The sequence below is a fragment of the Theropithecus gelada genome, chromosome 8 (genome assembly GCF_003255815.1).
Source record: "Theropithecus gelada isolate Dixy chromosome 8, Tgel_1.0, whole genome shotgun sequence".
NCBI classification, from domain to species: Eukaryota; Metazoa; Chordata; class Mammalia; order Primates; family Cercopithecidae; genus Theropithecus; species Theropithecus gelada.
Window position 1 is genome coordinate 75,729,900 of NC_037676.1, and position 21,356 is coordinate 75,751,255.

Sequence of the window (21,356 nt, forward strand, 5' to 3'; positions counted from 1 at the left end):
CTTGAAATGGCCCTGCAAAGCAGTCTCTTGTGGGAGGAACTTGCGCCTGTAGAGAAACTCCATTAATGTGGCCAAGCCTCCCCCTTTTTAGGTCTTTCCTGGGTCTAAGAGATGAAATGAGAGTCTGGGCTGAGCACGGTGGCTCACACCTGTAATCTCGGTGCTTTCGAAGGCCAACAGAGGAGGATCCCTTGAGCCCAGGAGTTTCAGACCAACCTGGGCAACACAGGGAGACCCCATCTCTACAAAAAGAATTAGCCAGGGGTGGTGTGCCCAGGAGTTTGAGGCTGCAGTGATCCATAACTGCACCACCGTACTCCAGCCTGGGTGACAGAGCGAGACCCCGTCTCAAAAATATAAAAAATTTAAAAAATGAGAGTCTGACAACTTTAAGGTCTGAAAAGAGACATTTACCATCTATTCTCTCTGAAGGCTGTTACCTATGAGGCTTCATCTACATAACAAGAACCTTGACCTCCACAACCATTCCTTTTATCTTAAGCATTTATTTCTAAACTGACTTTGAGTCTTTAGACAAAGCTTAACACTTTCAACCAATTGCCAATCAGAAAATCTTTGAATCTACCTATGACCTGTAAGCCACCCAACTCCTTCACTCCCCACCCAGCCCCTTCCACAGCTTCAAGATATTCTGCCTCCTTAGGATGAACCAATATGCACCTTCCATGTATTGATTTGATTTTACCTACAATTCCTGTCTCCCTAAAATGTAACTACAATGCCTAGGGCACACCTTCTCAGGACCTCTTGAGACTGTTCCTTGGGCTATGGTCACTCATTGGCTTAGAATAGACCTCTTTAAAAATACTTCAGAGTTTGGTTTATCAACAGTTTAAGATTTATTATTTATAAATTATATCATTTTGCTGCCTTTGGTACTCTAAAATGTGAGCAAGCAATCTTGATTTTTATAATGATGTAGAGCTTCTTCCGGATTTATAACACCATCAACTACTATAAATTGATACTTTGTTTCTTTCTCATGAATTTACAAAAACTATTCCACTGAAAGGTGAGTTGTAAATTTCAATATATCAATTAAATAAGATGGCTTTCTTTGAAATTTGCAAATCTATAATTTTTAAGATAAGTTGCCTAGTTTGATTTGTAATCTCATAAACCCAGATGAGACACTATACTTGAGATGGTATACTACATTTCCTAGTTTGATATGTACTCTTCTAAACCCAGATGAGATATTATACTTTAGGATTCTGATATTGACTTTGCCAGTCTAAAGACTTCCTTTTTTCTGAAGAGAAAATCAGGAAGTATTCATAGAATCACTTCAAATATTCATAGAATTTAAGAAAACAGACAAGGCACTGTGGTTCACACCTGTAATCTCAGCACTTTACGAGGTCAAGGTACGAGAACTGTTTGAGGCCAGGAGTTTGAGACCAGCGTGGGCAACAGAGAGAGAGGAGACCCTGTTTCTATTTGAATGAATGAATGAATGAATGAATGAATGAATGAATGGTTTTAAATTACATAAAATGCTAGGTGTGTGAAATTTTTTCATGCTGTTTTGAAAATATGAGGGACCATCCAAATAAAAATTTAAATTTCCTACCACCAGCTCTGAAAAGAAGTTGAGTCAAACTATTTCCTGCAGAGCTAAAAGTTCTTGATGTTGCATGACTACTAAATATTTTACTAATCTCAGCAGGGAACTGGGTTAACTGCTTATCTGTCAGATGTTTTTAATGGCCACCCCCTATGGAACAAAAATGAGGAGGGTATAAAAAAGACCTATGTTTAAAGAAAGTTCCTTGTTAGATCATTAAGGTATGTGATACACAGCACAATCACTGTGTTAAGAAAACATATATTTGATGAGTACACCTCAGATTCACTAACTGTGGAGTTGACTTCACAGCAGTAGGTAGCAATTCCACTGTAGGTACTGCACAGAGGCCTTGCACAGAAGAGTACAGGCAGCAAAGAGCTGAAGAGTGACAGTTTAACACTAAATCTTAGGAGACTCAAAATATGCTTGATTCTTGCAGCGTCTGCACCCCAGTTGTACAAAGGACCTAAATCTTTATTAAGACAAAATAGCATGTTCTTAGCAAGGCGCAAAGCAGCTTTCTTTCATAAATATTGAACTAAATAAGTAGATTAAGTTGGTTTCAAAATGTTCTTTACTACTTTTTTAGATCACTTGATGACATGTAAATTATTGTATTTATTTAACTATAGTCAACAGTACAAATCTACATTATGTTAGTTCTATTTATAACTAATTAATGTATAAGTAAACAAAATTAATTTATCCACGAAAAGTATATAGAACTGTAGCTAGCTCATGATTAGCATTAATAAATATCATAGTCTTATTATAACACATCCACTCATAATGTAATAACATACATGATAAGATATATAATTATTGAGAGTAATACTAATAAGAATAATATCTGTTACTGTCTCTTCAGTTTTTTTCCCAATCCTTTCCATAACTAACAAACACCATATCCACTTCTTTGTAACAAAAATGTGAATATACATTTAACATGCTTGGTCGTGTACCACTGTTTTAGTTGATGCATAATCTGTTTCACTCTAAATGCAACATGCTTGTCACATTAATGCCTCTAAAAGGACAAGGATAAATAAATGAATGAAATCGTATTACACAGACTGAGACACAACTTGGAATTATCTTTTCTCTCTTTTAAAAATCCTATGTTTTAGCTAAGCTTTGAAAATTACATGCTTATATTTGATAATCAAAATCTGGCAGTAAAGTATAAAAATTTATTTTTTTCTGTAAGCCACGGATAAAAATTATCTAACAAATGCAACAGATGTGATGTCAGCATTGTTTAGGGGGATAATAACATTCTTAAGTAAGTGACAAGCATGTACATGACAAAAATCCTAAACATTTGCTTTTTGCTTTTTTTTTTTTTTTTTTGAGATGGAGTCTGGCTCTGTTGCCCAGGCTGGAGCACAGTGGGGCGATCTCGGCTCACTGCAAGCACAGCCTCCCGGGTTCATGCCATTCTCCTGCCTCAGCCTCCCAAGTAGCTGGGACTACAGGTGCACGCCCGGCTAATTTTTTTGTATTTTTAGTAGAGATGGGGTTTCACTGTGTTAGCCAGGATGGTCTCGATCTCCTGACCTTGTGATCTGCCTGCCTCGGCCTCCCAAAGTGCTGGGATTACAGGCGTGAGCCACCGCACCTGGCCTGCTCTTTGCTTTTTAGCTTCCATTAACTATGCCAGTGAAGGTCTAGGGAGACAGCTAATTAGAACATAAATTACACTTACACACACATACACAAACTATTATTTTAGTTTTACATTTCCATCAAAAGAAAACACTAAGTGATTTTTTAACAGTTTCATGTCTACCAGAAAAGGAACTTCCCTCTCTGGCAGTGTGCACTCATGTTTTGACATATCCATATACATTCATTTACGTATGTATAAGAAGCCACATTAAATGGTAAAGGGCTTTGTAAAGAATTAACCTTTTAATAAGAAAAATTCTTTTCAACATTAAAGGAAAATTATGGTTACACAGGTAGTCAGTATACCATCAAACCAATACAAACTCTTTTCTCTATGGGGCAAACTCTACTATTTCTAATGTATTAGAATTCTGTTGTATTGAATATCACTTCAAAAAATAGATACCAAACACAAGACCTTACAAATCTTATTATATACTGGCTTAATTCATAATGGCATTTAATTTTTTTTTTTTTTTTTTTTGAGCCGGAGTCTTGCTCTGTCACCCAGGCTAGAGTGCAGTGGCCAGATCTCAGCTCACTGCAAGCTCCGCCTCCCGGGTTCACGCCATTCTCCTGCCTCAGCCTCCCGAGTAGCTGGGACTACAGGCGCCCGCCACCTCGCCCGGCTAGTTTTTTGTATTTTTTAGTAGAGACGGGGTTTCACCGTGTTAGCCAGGATGGTCTCGATCTCCTGACCTCGTGATCCGCCCGTCTCGGCCTCCCAAAGTGCTGGGATTACAGGCTTGAGCCACCGTGCCCGGCCGGCATTTAATTTTTTTTACAAAAATATTTTAACATGGTGCTTTCTACTCAGGAATTACAGATTTTCAAAATGTATGATATATATTTGAATTGAAAATACAGTTACATTTATGACAGACCATTTATGATTTCCACATCCAGACAAGATGAAATAGATTAACTTTTCCTTATTTTTCCTGCTTAACTACAAAAAGCTCTGGACCTTATACATAAAATAAGCATAAGGGGATTGTGAAATGTGGAGAGAAGGTGGAAGACTGACTAAGGTCTTTGGGACCCAAGGAATAATACAGTGGTGAATTCCTGAGTTTTCTTTTTGCTTTACATATCCTGGGCTGGGTACTAGAAAAGCCAGCAACTTAAGAATGCCAATGGGTATAGGCAGGAAAAAACAGTCCTAAGAAAGTCTGCTCTTTCTAACCAAAGGACCAGAAAAATAATAATATAACAAGATATAAATCTCTTAGGCAATAACTGCCCTACTCCAGGCAAACACCACGGAAAAAATGGCAGATCCACCTCCATTCCTAACAGCAAAAGGCAATTTGGAAGTCTACACTTTCCCCCTCACCAGACTGTAATGAGGTGACCCAATTTCCTTGCTAAACTTGTGACAGAGAAGGCCAAATGGGGAGTCAGAATTTTCATCTCTGTTGGATCCCTGGACAGTCCCCTGTACCTGGTGATGATGGGGCGTCCTACTCCTCCTTGCCAGGGCGGTGTCAGTACAGGCATGGTGGAAGGTCAGGACTTTTACCACCACCCAGCTATAACAATATGCCTCCTCCCAAGAAGATGTCAACAGAGGCTAGGTGGAAAATGTGAACTTCCAGAAAAAAGGCAGCACCCCTATTCCCTAACTGGTACAATGTCAGAGGAGGCTTACTGAAACAGAAATTTTAGGAACATAGTACTCAAAATGTCCAAATTCAGTAGAAAATCACCCTTATACCAAGAACCAGAATAATCTCAACTTGAATGAGAAAAGGCAATCATCAGATGCCAACAAGATGTCACAGATGATAGACTTATCTGACAAGTATTTTAAAGTAGCTATCATAAAAATGTTTCAATAAGCAATTACACACACACTTTTGAAACAGATTTTTAAAAATAGTCTCACGAAAGAAATACAGGATAACTTAGTAGATGGGCTTCATAGCAAAAGGGAAAGAACAGAAGAAAGTATCACTGAACTTGAAGATAGAAAAATATAAGCTCCCCAATCTGAAAAACAGAGAAAAACAGACTGAGAAAAAAACAAATAGTGCTTCAAGGGTCTGTGAGATCATAACGATCTAATAACTTGTGTCATCAGGGTCCCAGAAGGAGAAGAGATAAGTGGGACTGAAAAAAATTCAAAAAAATAACGGCTTAAAAATTACCCAGTTTTGGTAAAAGATAAACCTACACCTTTAAGAAGCTGGGTAAGCCCCAACAGGATAAAAACAAACAAATCAACACACAATCAAGCTTCTGAAAATTAAAGGCTAAGAAAAATCTTGAAAGAAGAGAGAGAAACAACTCCTGACCTACAGAAGTAAAAGAATGACAGTAGTTTCTCAACAGAAACCACGGATGCCAGAAGGAACAGGCATAACGTTTTCCAAGTGCTGAAAGAACTGTCAGCCCAGACTTTTATATCCAGAAAAAATATCCTTGAGGAAGAAAGGAAAACCCAAAACATTCTCAAATACAAAGAAATAGTCTGTCACCAGCATACCTACCCTGAAACAATGGCTAAAATTAAGTTAATGAAACAGAAAGGAAATTATAAAAGCAGGAAGAACAAACACGAAAAAGAGTATAAATATTGGTAAACACAACAGGCTTACCTTCTCTTTTTGAGGTTTCTAAATTATATTTGACATTTAAGCAAATATAATTAGCACTGTCTAATGTGGTTCTAAAAGCATGTAGAGGAAATACATTATAAAGAGTCACATAAAGAGCACTGAGATAGGCACAGTATAGCTTCTGAGATAGTCTCACCAAAAATGCACAACCTCAATCTAATCATTTGAAAACATCAGGAAAACTCAAATTCAAGAACATTTTACAAAATAGGTAATCGATTTTCTTCAAAAGGGTTAAGATTATGAAAGACTGAAGAACTGATACTTGATTGGAAGAGACCTGAGAGACTTGACAACTAAATGCAATGTGGATCCTAGACTGGATTCTGGACCAGAAAAAGGACATTAGTAGAAAAACTGGCAAAATTTGAATAAAATCTGTACATTAGTTAAGAGTATTATATCGTTTTAAATTTCCGGGTAGTGATAATTATACTATGGTAATATAACCCGTAACAATAAAGTCAGTACTACTTTTTTACTTTTCTGAAAGTTTAAAATCCCTTTTTAAGGGCCATTTACAATATGAAATAAAATCATTAGTGCTATGAATTAAGGAGACTTGAAGGTAGCCAAGAGCCTATTAAGAATAGATAATAAACTTAAGTTTTTCTTTACATGCCAGAATTTTATATTTAAAGAGTCTTCAAATAATGAAAGAAGAGAATCTGGGGGTACTAAATTTTCTCTTAATTAGAAAAACAAAGTCAGTGGGGCAATGTAGTACTGTCTACCTCTGATATGGAGAGGAAAAAAGGGTGCAGAAAACATTTCTAGTATAAAGGCCTGGAAACTTGTAATATTGAAAGCTTCATGAAAAAGAGGAGTAAAAGCTTTCTCCTTAAGTCAGAGTTTTAGAGGAAAAAAAATAATAACATAAGCCTATGCATGAGAATTACCGTAATGGGGACCAAGAAACTTAAACCAAGAAACATCAATACAAGCTACTTGATTTGCAAAAGATAAGAAGAAATAAGTTGGTGCTTAAACTACAAATCCAAATTGGTAGCAAATACCACTACCTATGACAGATTCTTTTTTAGATAGTCCTATTTTTACTCTAGGAAAGCATTTCTACCACTACCTCAACCTTCTCCTCTATCATTCACTTCACTGCAAAAAGTTTGCACTAAAGCCACCCTAATAGGGAACAGTAACCACATAAATACCAACTCTATTAGGTTTTTCTGTGCAGCATTTGACACAGAATTTGATGGAGAGTCAGGAGAGACTACTGCCCCAGAAACTAAGGGAAAACAAAGTCCAAGAAGAAAAAAGTTTGGATTTGAGTCCAGCGAGATTAAGTGCTTCGGAAAATAAAACTCAAAACTATTCAGAGGACTGGAAACAGAATCCAAAGTCTCTATAATGTATCATTCACAAATGTCAGGATGCAATCCAACATTACTTGACATAGAATAAACAGAAAAAGGTGATTTATACTCAGCAGAAAAGACAATCAATAGACACCAAACTCAATACATCTCTGATGTTGAAACTGGGGGGATAAAACATGGTGTTTAATGTACCTATGCTAACTATATTTGAGCATGTATAGGAAAATATATCTGCAATGAATGAATGGATAGAAAATCTCTGCAGAGAAACAGAAACTAATGAAAAGGACCATATGGAAATTCTAGAAATGAAAAATATAATTACACAAAGTAAAAAAAAAAAATTTACTGGATTAAGGAGATAGGAGTCAACTGAACTTATAGGTCATTAGAAATTGTACAATCTGGGCCAGGTGTGGTGGCTCATGCTTCTAATGCCAGCACTTTGGGAGGCCAAGGCAGGTGGATCTCTTGAGGCGAGGAGTTTGAGACCAGCCTGACCAATATGGTGAAACTCCATCTCTACTAAAGATACAAAAATTAGCCAGGCGTTATGGTGAGTGCCTGTAGTCCCAGCTACTCAGGAGGCTGAGGCAGGATAATTGCTTGAACCTGGGAGGCAGAGGTTGCAGTGGGCTGAGATTGCACCACCGCACTCTAGCCCTGGGCGACAGAGTGAGACTCCACCGAAAAAAAAAAAAAGGAAGAAAAAAAATTGTACAATCTGAAACTAAGAGGAAAAAAATGAATAACGCCTCAAGGAATCTGTGGGACAATATCTAAAATGCATGTAAATGAAGTTCCAGAAGGAAAAAGAGAAAAAAGGAGACAAATCATTTGGGGGGAAAAAATGGCCAAAATTTCCCCAAATTTTATTAAAATAATAAATATATAAAGGAAAAAAGATATACAGTGAGATGAACAGTGTACCCTAAAAGATATGTCCAAGTGCGTAGCCCTAGTACCTTTGAATGTGACCTTGTTTGAAAATAAAGTATTTACAGATGTAATTAAAGATCTAGGAATAGATCATTCTGAATTTCGGGTAGACTCCAAATCTAATAACAAGTCCCTTTATAAGAGACAGCAAAGAAGAAGGCCATGTGAAGATGGAGGCAGAAACTGGAATGATGAATCTACAAGCCAAGGAAACCAAGAATTGCCAGCAGCCACAAAAAGCTAGAGAAGAGGCACAGAACAGATTCTTCCTAAGAGCCTCTAGAAGGAACCAACCCTGCCGACACTTTGATTTCAGACTTCTGGCCGCCACAACTGTGAGAGAATAAATTTCTTTTGTTCAATCCAATGTGTTTTTATATAATCAATTATGTAATGAATATCTTATATTTAGAGATTTTCCCATATTTTGAATTATTTTATCTGAACAGATGTCAAGTTTACCAGTTAGTAATTAATTAGTCAATTCAATGAATATTTTAAAAGAATTGGTAGAATTCCAGCTTCTGACAACAGGAGAATGAATTCACAAGACAAAGTATTTTGCAGATATCAAAGTATAGACAAAATAAAAAAATATTTGAAGACACTAGAATGTTACCAAAATCAGGCAGATACCAGGGCAGAGATTTCCCTTGAAAGATCAAAATGTATGCAGTAAGAATTATGAGTTTATGACTTTTTGGTTTTGTTTTCATCTTGTGCTTCTATAGTTCTACTGGTGGAAAACTGTAGTTCTACTGGTGGAAAACTGTAGTCTTACCCGCTGGGGGACGCAGAGAAAGGGTTTAGGGTTGGCAAATGAACTAGATATTTTGGGAAGAAATCCTAGGAGAAAGCTGCAGAAGTGGCACAACTTTAAATCTGAATCTTTTACCCCAATTCCAGCTGACTGCTAAACTTCACATGCACAAGGGAGATCTTGGAAGGCCCAATGTAAAAGTAGGCAGAAACCAGTGAGAACTGGTTGAGATTTGAAAGTCTGCTACTTTTTGAATAGAGTGCAGTCCCTAATCTGAATGCAGCTCAAATGATCGAATGCTAAAGCTTTATAGGCCTGTAATATCAGTGGCTGTGTGGCTGGCAGATCAGCTAGAAATTTAGAGGAGCAAATGCCAGAACGTAAAAAAGGCAAAGAAAGTGGGCCCCAAAATATGAGCATAAACTCAGACCAAAAAATTGGCTTTCACTATATGATGCAGGCACAGAGGAGACCACAAGAGAAAATGCTGCAGTTATAAGGTAGAAATACTGAGTAGAGTATATTGGCTGAGGGATACTACCATGGGGAAGATAAGGCTTGCCGTTTTAGCCTAAGCAACTTAACCAAAAACCAAAACCAAAATAAAAGTATTAATCTGGGGAAGAAATGATGATCCAGAGTTGCAACACGTTATCCACAATGTCCATTTTTCAAACAGAAACTAAAGATATGCAAAAATCGGGAAAAAGGTAAACCACACTCATGAATAAGGCAGTCAACAGAAATTGACTCCTAACGGGTCCAGCTGTTGGATTTAGTTGACAAAAAACTTCAAAGCAGGTATGATATAGATGTTCAAAGAATTAAAGGAAAATATAATCTCAGTATCTATACAAATATGGAATCTCAACAGAGAAAAGGAACTATAAAAAACAACTGAATGGAAATGTCAGATTTGTTGTGAAATTTTTCACAATAATCCAAAAGACTAAAGAAAAATAAATGGAGCCTTTGAGGCCTGTGGGAAAATAACAGGAGATTTAACATATGTGCAACTGGAGTTTTAAAAGGAAAGGAGAAAAGGCAGAAAACTTTTTTGGAAAAAATAGTGGTCCAAAACATTCCAAAAATGGTTAATAAAAAACACACCATTATTTTACAGTTCTAAGAAGCTAAATGAATCCCAAACTAGATTAAAAACACTCCTACATGTACCATAATCAAATTGGTGAAAAACAAAGATATACAAAATATCTTAATGCTTTTAAGTATTAAGAGGAGAGATTCCTTGCTTAAGCCTAGACAAAACACAACACATGACATACATGGTCCTGTAACAACTGGCTGTCCTATGAGAAAAAAAATAAATTTCAACTCTTACCCCATACCATACATTAAAATTAACTTTAAGTGGGTCTTAGCATTAAACATAAAAGCTAAAAGCATTAAATGTCTGTAAGAAAAGTTAAGATAAAAAATCTTTGTGATCTTAGGGGTAGTCAAAAGATTCCTCAGATGAGACCAACAAGGCATAAACCTTAGGGGGGAAAATTGAAAATTTTACTTCATTGAAATTGAAAAACCTCTGTTTTTCAAAGGATCACATTAAGATAACAAAAAGACAAGTCATAGGGAGGGAGATAATATTTGTAATGCAAATGACTTATGGCTAGGATATAAAGAACTCTTGTAAATCAATAATTATGGGGGGAAATCCCAATTAGAAACTGAGTAAAAGATGTGGACACCTGGCAAAGATATACAAATGACCAATAAGCACATGAAATGAAGCTCATATCATTTGTCATCAGTGAAATACAAACTAAAATATCAATGAGACACATTATACTCTCAATAAAATAAGACTGACCATATTAATGTGTACAACCCTCATACATAGCTGGTAGGAAGGTAATGTATGTAACACATTAAAACAGAATCTGAAAGTTTCTTATAACATTGTATGTACACTTACCATGTGATCCAGCAATTCACTCTAAGGTATTTTCCCAAGAGAACTGGAAACATGTCTGCACAAAATCTTGTAAATGAATGTTCATAAACAGCTTTATTCATAATGGCCCCAAAGTGAAAACAATCCAAATGTCCATCAACAGGTACTGAAACAATCTGTGGTATATATACATATAATAAACTAATTCTTAGCAACATGGAACATGCACGAATTTCAAAATATACTGAGTGAAAGATGCCAGACACAAAACTGTGAATACTATACAATTCTACCTATATGAAATCAGTGTAAAGGCAAAACTAATTTTTAGTGCCATAAAGGATTATGTGGTTGTCTGGAGGTGAGGAAAATTGGCGGCAAAGAGGCAGAGGCAAATCTTTTGCAATAAAGAGTCCCATCTTGATTATGGTGGTAGTATATATTTTGGTGACTGTATACATTTTTCAAAACTCATCAAACTGTACAATATGGGTGTGTTTTATCACATGTAAATTATACATCAATAAGGTTGATTAAAACACTTAACTGTAGTTATCTCTGACACAACTGAAGACACTAAGTCATGGCTCATATTTTGCATAATCATAATTAACCTCACAATTAACTAATTTCCAAGCAACTGTTACATTAGGAGCTTAACACCATTTGAATTTATTGTACGTGTTCAGATGTGTTTATCTGCCCTTGCACCTATACCAAACCCTTCCCTCTTCCACACTACCACTCTGATGAGCTCACTGAGAGCAGAAACCCTGGCTATCACTTTCATGCTATATACTCAGTGCCAAGTTGCATACCTGGTCCACAGCAGGTGCTCAATATATACTGGTTGAATTCATGAATAAATTAATCCCTTACATGTTAGTATGCATCTGGAATCTCTTGTAGGCCTTTATCCATTCTCCCTGAGCAATATTATCTGTTTCTGTGGCTTCAGTTATATCTATACACTGACGACTCTCAAATCTGTGTGTACTATGTTCTCTTACTGATCACTGGACTGATTTCAACTGCCTACTGGACAAATCCATGTGAATATCCCACAAGCAACTCAAATTCCACGTTTAAAATGGAACATGTTAAGTTCCTCTAAGTTTACTCATCTCATCCATACTAAAAATAAAACTTTCCCTAAAACATCTCACACTCAAACTATCTCACTTACTCCTCAAATGGTCTCTACTTACTTTTCAACTTATGTAAATCTAGCTTCCACCCTAACCAGGCTAGTGAAAGCATCCTCTCTGAAGTCAGCACAAGAGATCATTTAATTTTCTCAATTGAGCCTTAGACAACTATACCCTAGATCCACTCCTCCACGCCCAACAGCTTTGTCTTAACTCAATCTTTACTCTTTCTTTCCTGGATTCATTAAAAACCAGTCTAATTGGTCTATTATCAAGTCTGTCTCTTTCTTGTCTAGTTCATCTTTTACACTGCTGACAGAATTATCTTTCTGTTAGCCAATCATGTCAAATCTCTTTTAAAGATAAGTCAGTGGTATTTGTCTAATGGCTAAAAAAATTCGAACTCCCAACAATACACACACATTTTTTTCAGCCTCCTCACTAGCCGCTTCCACTTTAAATTATTTTCTAAAACACCATGCCCTTTTATGTTTTCAGTGCTTTGATGCTTCTGCCTATAATTCCTTTTCTGATCCACCTTAAAATTTGAAGTATTCTTTAAAACATATTTTAAATATTCCCTCTGCTATGAACTCTTCCCTAATTCCTTCAATCAGAACTGTTCATCTCCACTCACAATTCTTGATATCACTAACCACACTTCGAGTTAACAGTTATCAGGTTATACTTACTATGTCATTTATTATGTGGGGTAGGCATTACATACATAATTTCTTGCACCATGCTACAAACATTTAATTATTTTTTATCAGACCATTGTGTAATGTTTGAGCACTGATCCCAGGAGATAGGATTAATTTGTGGCCGTGGGTTATCTTCTTCCGCATATTGATTTTATTTGCCTATCAGTCTCCAACTTGACCATAACTCCCCATGTCCAATGTTTAGCATGCTACCCAGCATTTGTAGGCCCTTAGTGAGTACTGCCCAGTGTGAGTAAACAAATGTTCCATGTCCTGTGCTTCAGCTGAATCAATTCCAGTGTTCAATGGGATGGCATTCCATGGGCAGATTAACTTCACATCCATCTAATTCTTCATATACATGCTGAAATTATGAAAACCTCTTCACAATATACTATCTACCACCTATCTTTCCCTTAGTAAGAGTTTTTCAAACTGTAAACCTAGCACTGTTTTCCAGCAATGGTTCAAATGTTCCATTTTAGGACTTGATTCTAGACTTTATTTTGGGACACAGTCTTGCTCTGTCTGTTGCCCAGGTTGTACTACAGGTGTGAGCCACCTCATCCGGCCTGTACTTTTCTTATGCTTTAAAAAAAAAAAGAGAGATAATGCTACGGATAAAAAAAAATTTGAAAGTTTTTCAAATATCTGTTTTCTTTGATAGTTATATCTGCTTTTTGATGTGACTATGTTAAGATGGTAGAACTTTCTAGAACCTAAAATCTGTCAGGGTTTAAAATCAAGTAAAAACAAGTAAAGTACATTACTAATATGATGTTTTACGTATGTACTCCCAAATGTGTTTACATATAAAATTTTATATTAGAATAAAATCTAAAGTCCCTTCCATCTCAAAGGAGTCAGAATTCTTTTAATTTTTATTTATTATTATTAATATTATATATATTTTTTGAGATGGAGTCTCGCACTGCCGCCCAGGCTGGAGTGCAGTGGTGCGATCTTGGCTCACTGCAAGCTCCGCTTCCCAGGTTCACGCCATTCTGCTGCCTCAGCCTCCCAAGTAGCTGGGACTACAGGCACCCGCCATCACGTCTGGCTAATTTTTTGTATTTTTAGTAGAGATGGGGTTTCACTGTGTTAGCCAGGATGGTTTCGATCTCCTGACCTCGTGGTCCGCCCGCCTTGGCCTCCCAAAGTGCTGGGATTACAGGTGTAAGCCACCACACCCAGCCCTATTTATTTATTTTTTTGAAACAGGGTCTTGCTCTGTCATCCCGGCTGGAGTGCAGTGGCGGGGTCTTGGCTTTGCACCTGCACCTCCCTGGTTCAAGCACTTCTCCTGCCTCAGTCTCCCAGTAGCTCGAATTACAGGCACCTGCCACCATGCCTGGCTAATTTTTTTTTTTTTTGTAGAGACAGAGTTTCACCATGTTGGCCAGGTTGGTCTCAAACTCCTGACCTCAAGTGATCTGCCTGCCTTGGCCTCCCAAAGTACTGGGATTACAGGCATGAGCCCCATGCCCAGTCAAGGAGTCAGAATTCTTAAATGGCTTACTCAGTTGTATATATAGTTGAGGGCAGAAATAAATTTATTAATGAAATCTATGACAAAAACAAACCAATATCCGGAAGACTATGGGCCACCACCACACATTAGTCCTACTTACAGGGACTAGTCTTCAAACATTACACAATAGCTTTTTTCAAAATAAAATAAAGATTTGTAGGCAAAAACATACCAGGTATTCTGAAATAATATATGTAATGCCTACTTCACTATCTGATATGTGAGTCCATCAATAACTGTCAGTTTCCTCCCTAGTTTATCCATATATCCCCTAAATGCAGGCCCCTGTTATGTCAGAGCAATTTTTTTGAGTATATAAAATCTTTTACATGCAGCATTCCACATACTGTTCTTTCTTAAGAGTTGCCTTGGGTGAGAAAAGAACAATACATATGAAATTTCAGCCACTGTCATTTGTGGGAAAATAAAAAATCTCCTTAGATATAGCTGGATTCTGGAGAAAGGGAAATGCTGGAGTCACTTCAACATGACTTGGAATGAGTATAGGTATATAGCTGCCATCCACCTGAAGAGTACTATAATTAATTATATGTCATTAAATGAAAAATCACATCATTGCCAATCTTTTCTAGCAAAAGGAAATGTAATACATCTTTATATGAAAAATAATTTCTTCCTTCAAATACTTGATTTTTCAAATAATTCCAAGTACTAGAATTTTCATGTTGAGTTGAAATCTCTTCTGACACAAACAGAAAAGGTTATCAGTTCTACTTGGGAAGGACACAAAATGATAATCATCTTTTTCTGCATCATGATGGCTCATTTCAGATCTATATTAAAGTTTCTTTGGTTGGAACAGCTCTTACTGTGTTTGTATATTACTTATATTTTGTTGAAGTATCTTGTGTGTCTTACTATGTATGCACTGGTGCATAAAGTCTCCAAATGAGTATCACAGCGATATAGGGTGGGTGGTTAGACCCGAATAGTTTATGCAGTAATAATGGACTGTTTTGCTCAAGGCCTGCTTGATTCTTACCTGTATTACTGTGACTCACTGTGGTTTTTATATGCACCAGGATTTCCTTATTCAAACGTAGTATTTTTTTTTTTTTTTTTTTACAGGGTTTAAAATTTCAGTAAAATGAGTTGATCTACAATTCTGCTGGTTTTTATGGAAGTTCAGGTGTGTGTTATGTTTGCATATCCCTTGGACTTTGGCCTGCGTATCAAAGTCTAAAGATTCCAGATAAAACAGGTCGCTTTGCATAAACTGGGGCTGCCCACTGGAAGAAGAAACCTGAGTGTTAATGTCACTAAAGGAAGACCAAGCCTTCAGGAGACTTCTAACACATACTTAGATCTCTCCAGGGTCCTTGGAAGGTAGTAGAGGTCAAATTTAAGAGAGCTTTCTAAGAATTTTTAAGATTTTAATGGCAAATCAGAGCAGCATCTGCTGACCAAATCCACAAATGTGTTTTGCTCATTGTAGTCTAAGTAATTTCTTACGCTTTTATACATTTGTTTAATAGCCTACATGAACATTTGGTCTCAGAGGCAACACAGTAAGTTATGTTTCAATGACAAATTAAAAATGAGGGAAAACAAACAGTTGGGCCCTCCATATCCATGGGCTATGCATCCAAATATCAAAAATATTAAAAAAGAATTTAAAAATAACACAAAAAAGCAATACAGTATAACAATTATTTATATAGCATTTACATTATATTAGGTATTATAAGGCATCTAGACATGATTTAAAGTATAAGGGAGGATGTGTGTAGTTTATATGTAAATACTACAACATTTTATATAAGGGACTTGACCGTCCATGAACTTTGGTATCTTTGGGGGTCCTAGAACCAATCCTTCCTGTAGATACCAAGAGACAACTATATTCATAAGTGTGGGTGTGTATGTACATGCATTATTTCTTTCTCCATATTATCCTAAGAGAAATTTACAAAGTTGTACTTGTATTGATCTCTTAACAAAAACGAATACCTTATTCTAAAAAAAAAAAAGCTGCTGCAAATAGCCACCTTGATGATAACTATAAGGATTGGAAAACATGAGGTATAGGAGAGATAAGAATAAATAGGAGAAAGGTTGATTCTCAGATTCTCAGGGAGACCAGCCACCACCCTTAACTTCCACCAGCCCCATCCCAATGTAATCTATACTAAAGTCATATTGTTAAAAAATAAATAATTAAAAGAAGCCTGTGGCTACAAAAACCTGCTATTATCATATTGAACTCCACAAAAGGAGGCATATCAGTTGAAATGTATTAACTGTGAATTATATTTGAAAAGGAAAATTTTAATTTAACTGGACAGTCTCATCTTGCTGGAAACGGCATGATTATAATACAATAATGAAATGCCCCTCCATATAACACTCCTTGATTTTGGACAATAAACTAATTATAGTTTAACTAAAACACCAACTAAGTGTTTCTTTATATTATTTATGTGAGGAAAAAAAACCTAGTTTGTTATACTATACTCGGAAGGTTTCACAAACAACACTGTTTCAGTGGATGATGCTCACAGAAGAGGCACAGAATAGCAAACTGAAATGAAATCCATCTAGAAGGGATGATTTACTAAAATAATCCACTTTCATTTTCAACCTAATTTTTAATGACTAGTTTAAACAAAGAAACCACTTATATCTAATATAATTAGCATAGAAAAGCATATTAAAGATGTGAAAACATAGAATAATGCAAAGTACAACATGAAACAAATTCTTTCACTTCAGTTCAAATGCACAGCATTTCAAGAGTGTCTTTTGCATAGTAAGTTTTTTTAAAAAGCTGAATGATTTTGAAACATTTTGCCATTGTAATAAAAGAGTACACAACAAGGAACCCTGAAACACTATGTAGGACTACAATTTTGAATGAGTTCTTATAAAATGTGTAGAAGTTACAGAAGCATACGATTAGGCTGAACAACAAAGTCTGAAGTTCACAGAACTATTGAATAAAACATTTAAAAGAATATAAACAAAATGTATTAATACTTGATAATACTTGAAAGAAATAAACATTCATTTCTGACAGAGATCCAAAAGGTTCGATTCTAAAATACGATAAAAACTTCAGGTGAGACCAAACAAGAATAAAAGAACTGCTGAGAATGTGCAAGTGTTCAGTCACATTCTGCTCTCTTAAGTCAGTTTTATTAATAACTTTAATTGTATAATAATTTTACCTATTTTGTAGGTTTAAAAGAATTTGAGCTTGGATACCTACATTCAGTTGATCAAAGTAGCTTTCTGTAATTTATAAATTCAAATTAAAGACTGGGTGATGAAACAAAATTAAAAGTTAAAACAACTTTGTTTTCAATACACTCACATATTTTTACTTTGTAATACAATATAGCTGTCACATACAATGACTCTAGTAGGCTTAAATCAAATTGGAATGGGCAAGGACAGCCAAAGAAGGGTTTACACAATATTCAATAAGCAATAGTATCTGTTCAGTTTGCAATAAAATAAAAAAGTTCTAACCTAGAAACACAGAAAAAGAATTTATTGTGTTTAAGTTTCCGAAATAAAAGTAACAGAATGGCACATAATCTGTAACAAGCTGGTCCTACAATTTCTAATCTGCAGTCCAATTAAAACATTTAAGTAACAGAAACAATCTACATGTTTTTCTACCAGGTAAATATACCTGAGAGGGTAACCACAAAGAACCTTCTGCTGCGACATTATGAAGAAGGGCTACGCATGTGGCCGGACTAAGCCATTTCCCAGAGATTCTGCTCACTGCTTAGCTGCAGGTAGTGGTCCATCAGTGACACAGTATTTTACATCAATACCAGCTCATTCAACCAAGGAAGCACAGTAATATTTTAAAATCACCTGTTTATATTCATTAGTATGTAAAAATCACAATACACAGATTTGGAAACGTATAACGTGTCCACAAAAAAGAGTGTATTTTGTCAGCATAAGCTTTTTAAAAAGGCTTAAGCAATGCAATAATGAGGGAAGCAGACTCTACGTGTTGACTACAGTGAAGATATGTTAAAATTATAATTACTCTCATTGCCAAGAGCTTAGAAATAAAAACAAATTTAAAAAATTAAGATGTTCCGGTAGCAAAATTACATCTACTGTAACAATAGCTCCAAGCAAAAAATCAATTCAGAGCTTGAATGCAATTTGTGCTTTGTTTCTATAAGAATGCAGTGTTACTCTCAGACATTTCTAAATGACTAGATTCATAAATAAGCAGTGAATTTCTTTTCATCACAATTTATTTCTAATTCATCCTATGCAGATTATAGACAGAACTAAAAATTACTTAGCTTTTTTCCAGTACTTTATATAAATCCAGATCTTTTTTTAACAGTGATTTATTGTGTTTCTCAAGGTAAAACAACAAAAACAAATTCTAAAATTGTAACTTTAAATTAAGTGGTTAAAATTTCAGATGACAGAGCCAATAACTGGTAACAGCTTCTTTAAGTTCATATTAAGAGCCCAATTAAAAACACTAACAACTACCTGGCAACAGTTTGAAAGAATCAGAAGGGTTCGGTGAAGGGAAAAAAAAATCCAAACATGCAAAATACCCCCCAAAACACATGACCTTCTTTTTCATTTTATAATCTAGACTTGTAAAATTTTTATAAATACATGATCATTCTACACAATACAGATCTTCTAGAGCATTTCTAAAGGATATTACAGTTTTTGGTCTTAAGGAATAAAGACTAAGATGGAAAAGGAGATGAAAACAGTGAAATCTGAGAAAGCAATACTCTCTCTACACACAAGCTGTAGTTCATCCAGTCAAGTTAGCGGTTACAGTTCAGTACATGATTTTCAAGGCAACTAAGAAATCAAGACAGATATTTCCCTTTCCTAGAGTTAACAATTCTTTTAAAAGTTCCGATGTATCCATAAAGGAGTGCTGATTTTTGTGGGGTTTTTTCCAAAAGGAAACAAAGAATAAATAGGGGAAAACAAGTTTCCATCCCTAAAGTCACATACACAAGTTAAGTTAAACTATAAGCTAGTTTTAGACTACCCAGTGAAACAGAATTGTTGGTACCATCTGAGGCAGATGCTACCCTCCCTAGTCAGTTCAAAACATGATCCAGTAAAACAAATACACATTGTTATGCCTCAAACAACTATAAAGCATTTCATTATTCTTCAAATATCATGTTTAATTAACTCCTAAGGTAACAGACTTCTAGAATGTTGTATCTTAATGGTGTACCTGAATCAATACTAGCAACAGAATGCAAAATTCAAAACTACAATAAAGGTAAAATCATCATAAAAAGAAATTCAATCCTTATGTAAAAAAAGGGAGAACTGAGTGTGAAATACTAACACCAAATGTCTGAAGGCAGAATTTTTGTTTGTGGAAGACAGAGTGAAGAGATAGATGCACCTAATCAAGACCAAGTGGAAGACAGTGAAGAGTATGAAAAATGCTTAAAAAAGAAAAAGAAGAAGGAAAATGGCGAAGAGACAGGCAGCAAAAGAATTACTAGACAGATCAAAAATAAGAGAAAATGAGGCATGTGCATACGGCTCTTTTTTTGTCTGTCCTTTGTGTTCCTAAATAACTTAAAATGTAAGTGGCATGTAGGCCATACTAGCAGGCAAGAATGAGCCTTGTGATGGATAGAGATGAAGGATCTGAGGCTAACGAATTGTTCTGTTTTTTTTGTTTTTGCTTTTAATTCATACCTGAAAGCCTTGAATCCTTGCTAAATATTCCAGTTGTTTTGAAGGTTGTACTGGAGAACAAGGGGGAGTAGGAGAACTTCCTTTTAAACCTATGGCTTCAGCTGTAGAAGATGTTCCGTTCATAAGGAGTTCCCTGGCAATTGTCGCTGAACTATTCGATGTGGGAGATATACTGAAGAAAGAGCTTGAAGGTTGGTTCATATCTTTGGGTGACAAATAGCCTAGAGTAGTGCCAGAGATTACTTTGTGGCGGCTGGCTTCCATCTCTTGATAAACATCAGGAGACAAATGAAGAATTCCTTTTGGAGCTATAAATAAAATGAAGAACACTGTTATTACACTTAATTAAAATAAAAACACGTTATAGTATTAACTCAATGGCTTTACTTGGTGTAGTAACAAAGAAATGAGAAATACTGGCAATCAAGTATCTTTGTCATACTGTAGAGGCAACTGCAGTTTCTATTAAAAGGTGAATAATGTCTGTTTCAATTTTCCTAAAATTAGAAGTTTAAAAAATCCAAAAAAAGTGGTTTCAATGGGACTTGTGTGTAGTAGGGAAGCTATAAAGGGACAAGGGAAACTGATGTGTGGAAGTACACTGGGGGAGAAAATTGGGTATGTGCAGTGTCTTCACCCTGCATTTTAATATTTTATATCTCATAAAAGAGGCATGAAACCCCAACACATAGAGCAATTGAGGCACATCAGGTAAAATAAAGGCTTAATCAGACCAAATTTCTTTGGAGGTACAAATGCATGTATTCAACAGCCCAGTGGTCCTCTCACCTCCACAAGGATGTCCCACAGACAACTCTAACTCACAAACACATAAAAAAGCAAATGGGTATCATCTCAAAACTAGCACTGTCTCTAACTTGCTTTGCTCATACCACCATGTGGCTGCTCATGACCCGACCTAGACTCCTGGCAACCATCTTTGATTTACTCACAAGCAAGTAGTTATCATGTTGCTCAAACATCTCAAGAATTTGACCATTGTAGGGATTATCTAGTGCATTAATTCAAGCCAGGCCATGGACAGGTTCTGTCCTCTGTCCATCAAGAGGAGTGGGGGCTGTGTCATCAGCTGATGGAGCTCAAACCATACTAGAGAAGCACTTTCCTTTGACTATCATTTGTCTCAGAGAAGTTTCAAACCACATTTCAACCTGCTTATTCTAATGTCTTTTGATCAGATATCAATAATTTTCAAATGATATTATCTTTTTAAATTATTGGTAAGTCACCACTCACAGAGATGTGCTCTGAGAGACACAACTTAATTCCCTGTTCTTGCCCCTTCCTCTCCTGATGCTAACCTTCTGATTCAAGCTTTCAGTGTTTCTCTGCTGCTAGTATTCTCAGTGTCCATTTCCCAAAATGTGTTCTATAACATAGTCCCCAAAGAAAATGGTTCCATGATAAATAAAAATTGAAAATAA

At 35.9% G+C, this 21,356-nt stretch overlaps 1 protein-coding gene across 5 annotated transcripts in view; it reads right to left on the minus strand.

The window, feature by feature from the left end:
* STAU2 (staufen double-stranded RNA binding protein 2) overlaps positions 1–21,356 on the minus strand; it is a 334,517-nt gene that overhangs the window by 110,559 nt on the left and 202,602 nt on the right. For all 5 annotated transcript variants that reach the window (XM_025393312.1, XM_025393315.1, XM_025393316.1 and 2 more), the window contains one exon: positions 19,912–20,219. In XM_025393312.1, coding sequence (XP_025249097.1) covers positions 19,912–20,219 — 308 coding nt within the window. The remainder of the gene's footprint in view (positions 1–19,911; positions 20,220–21,356) is intronic.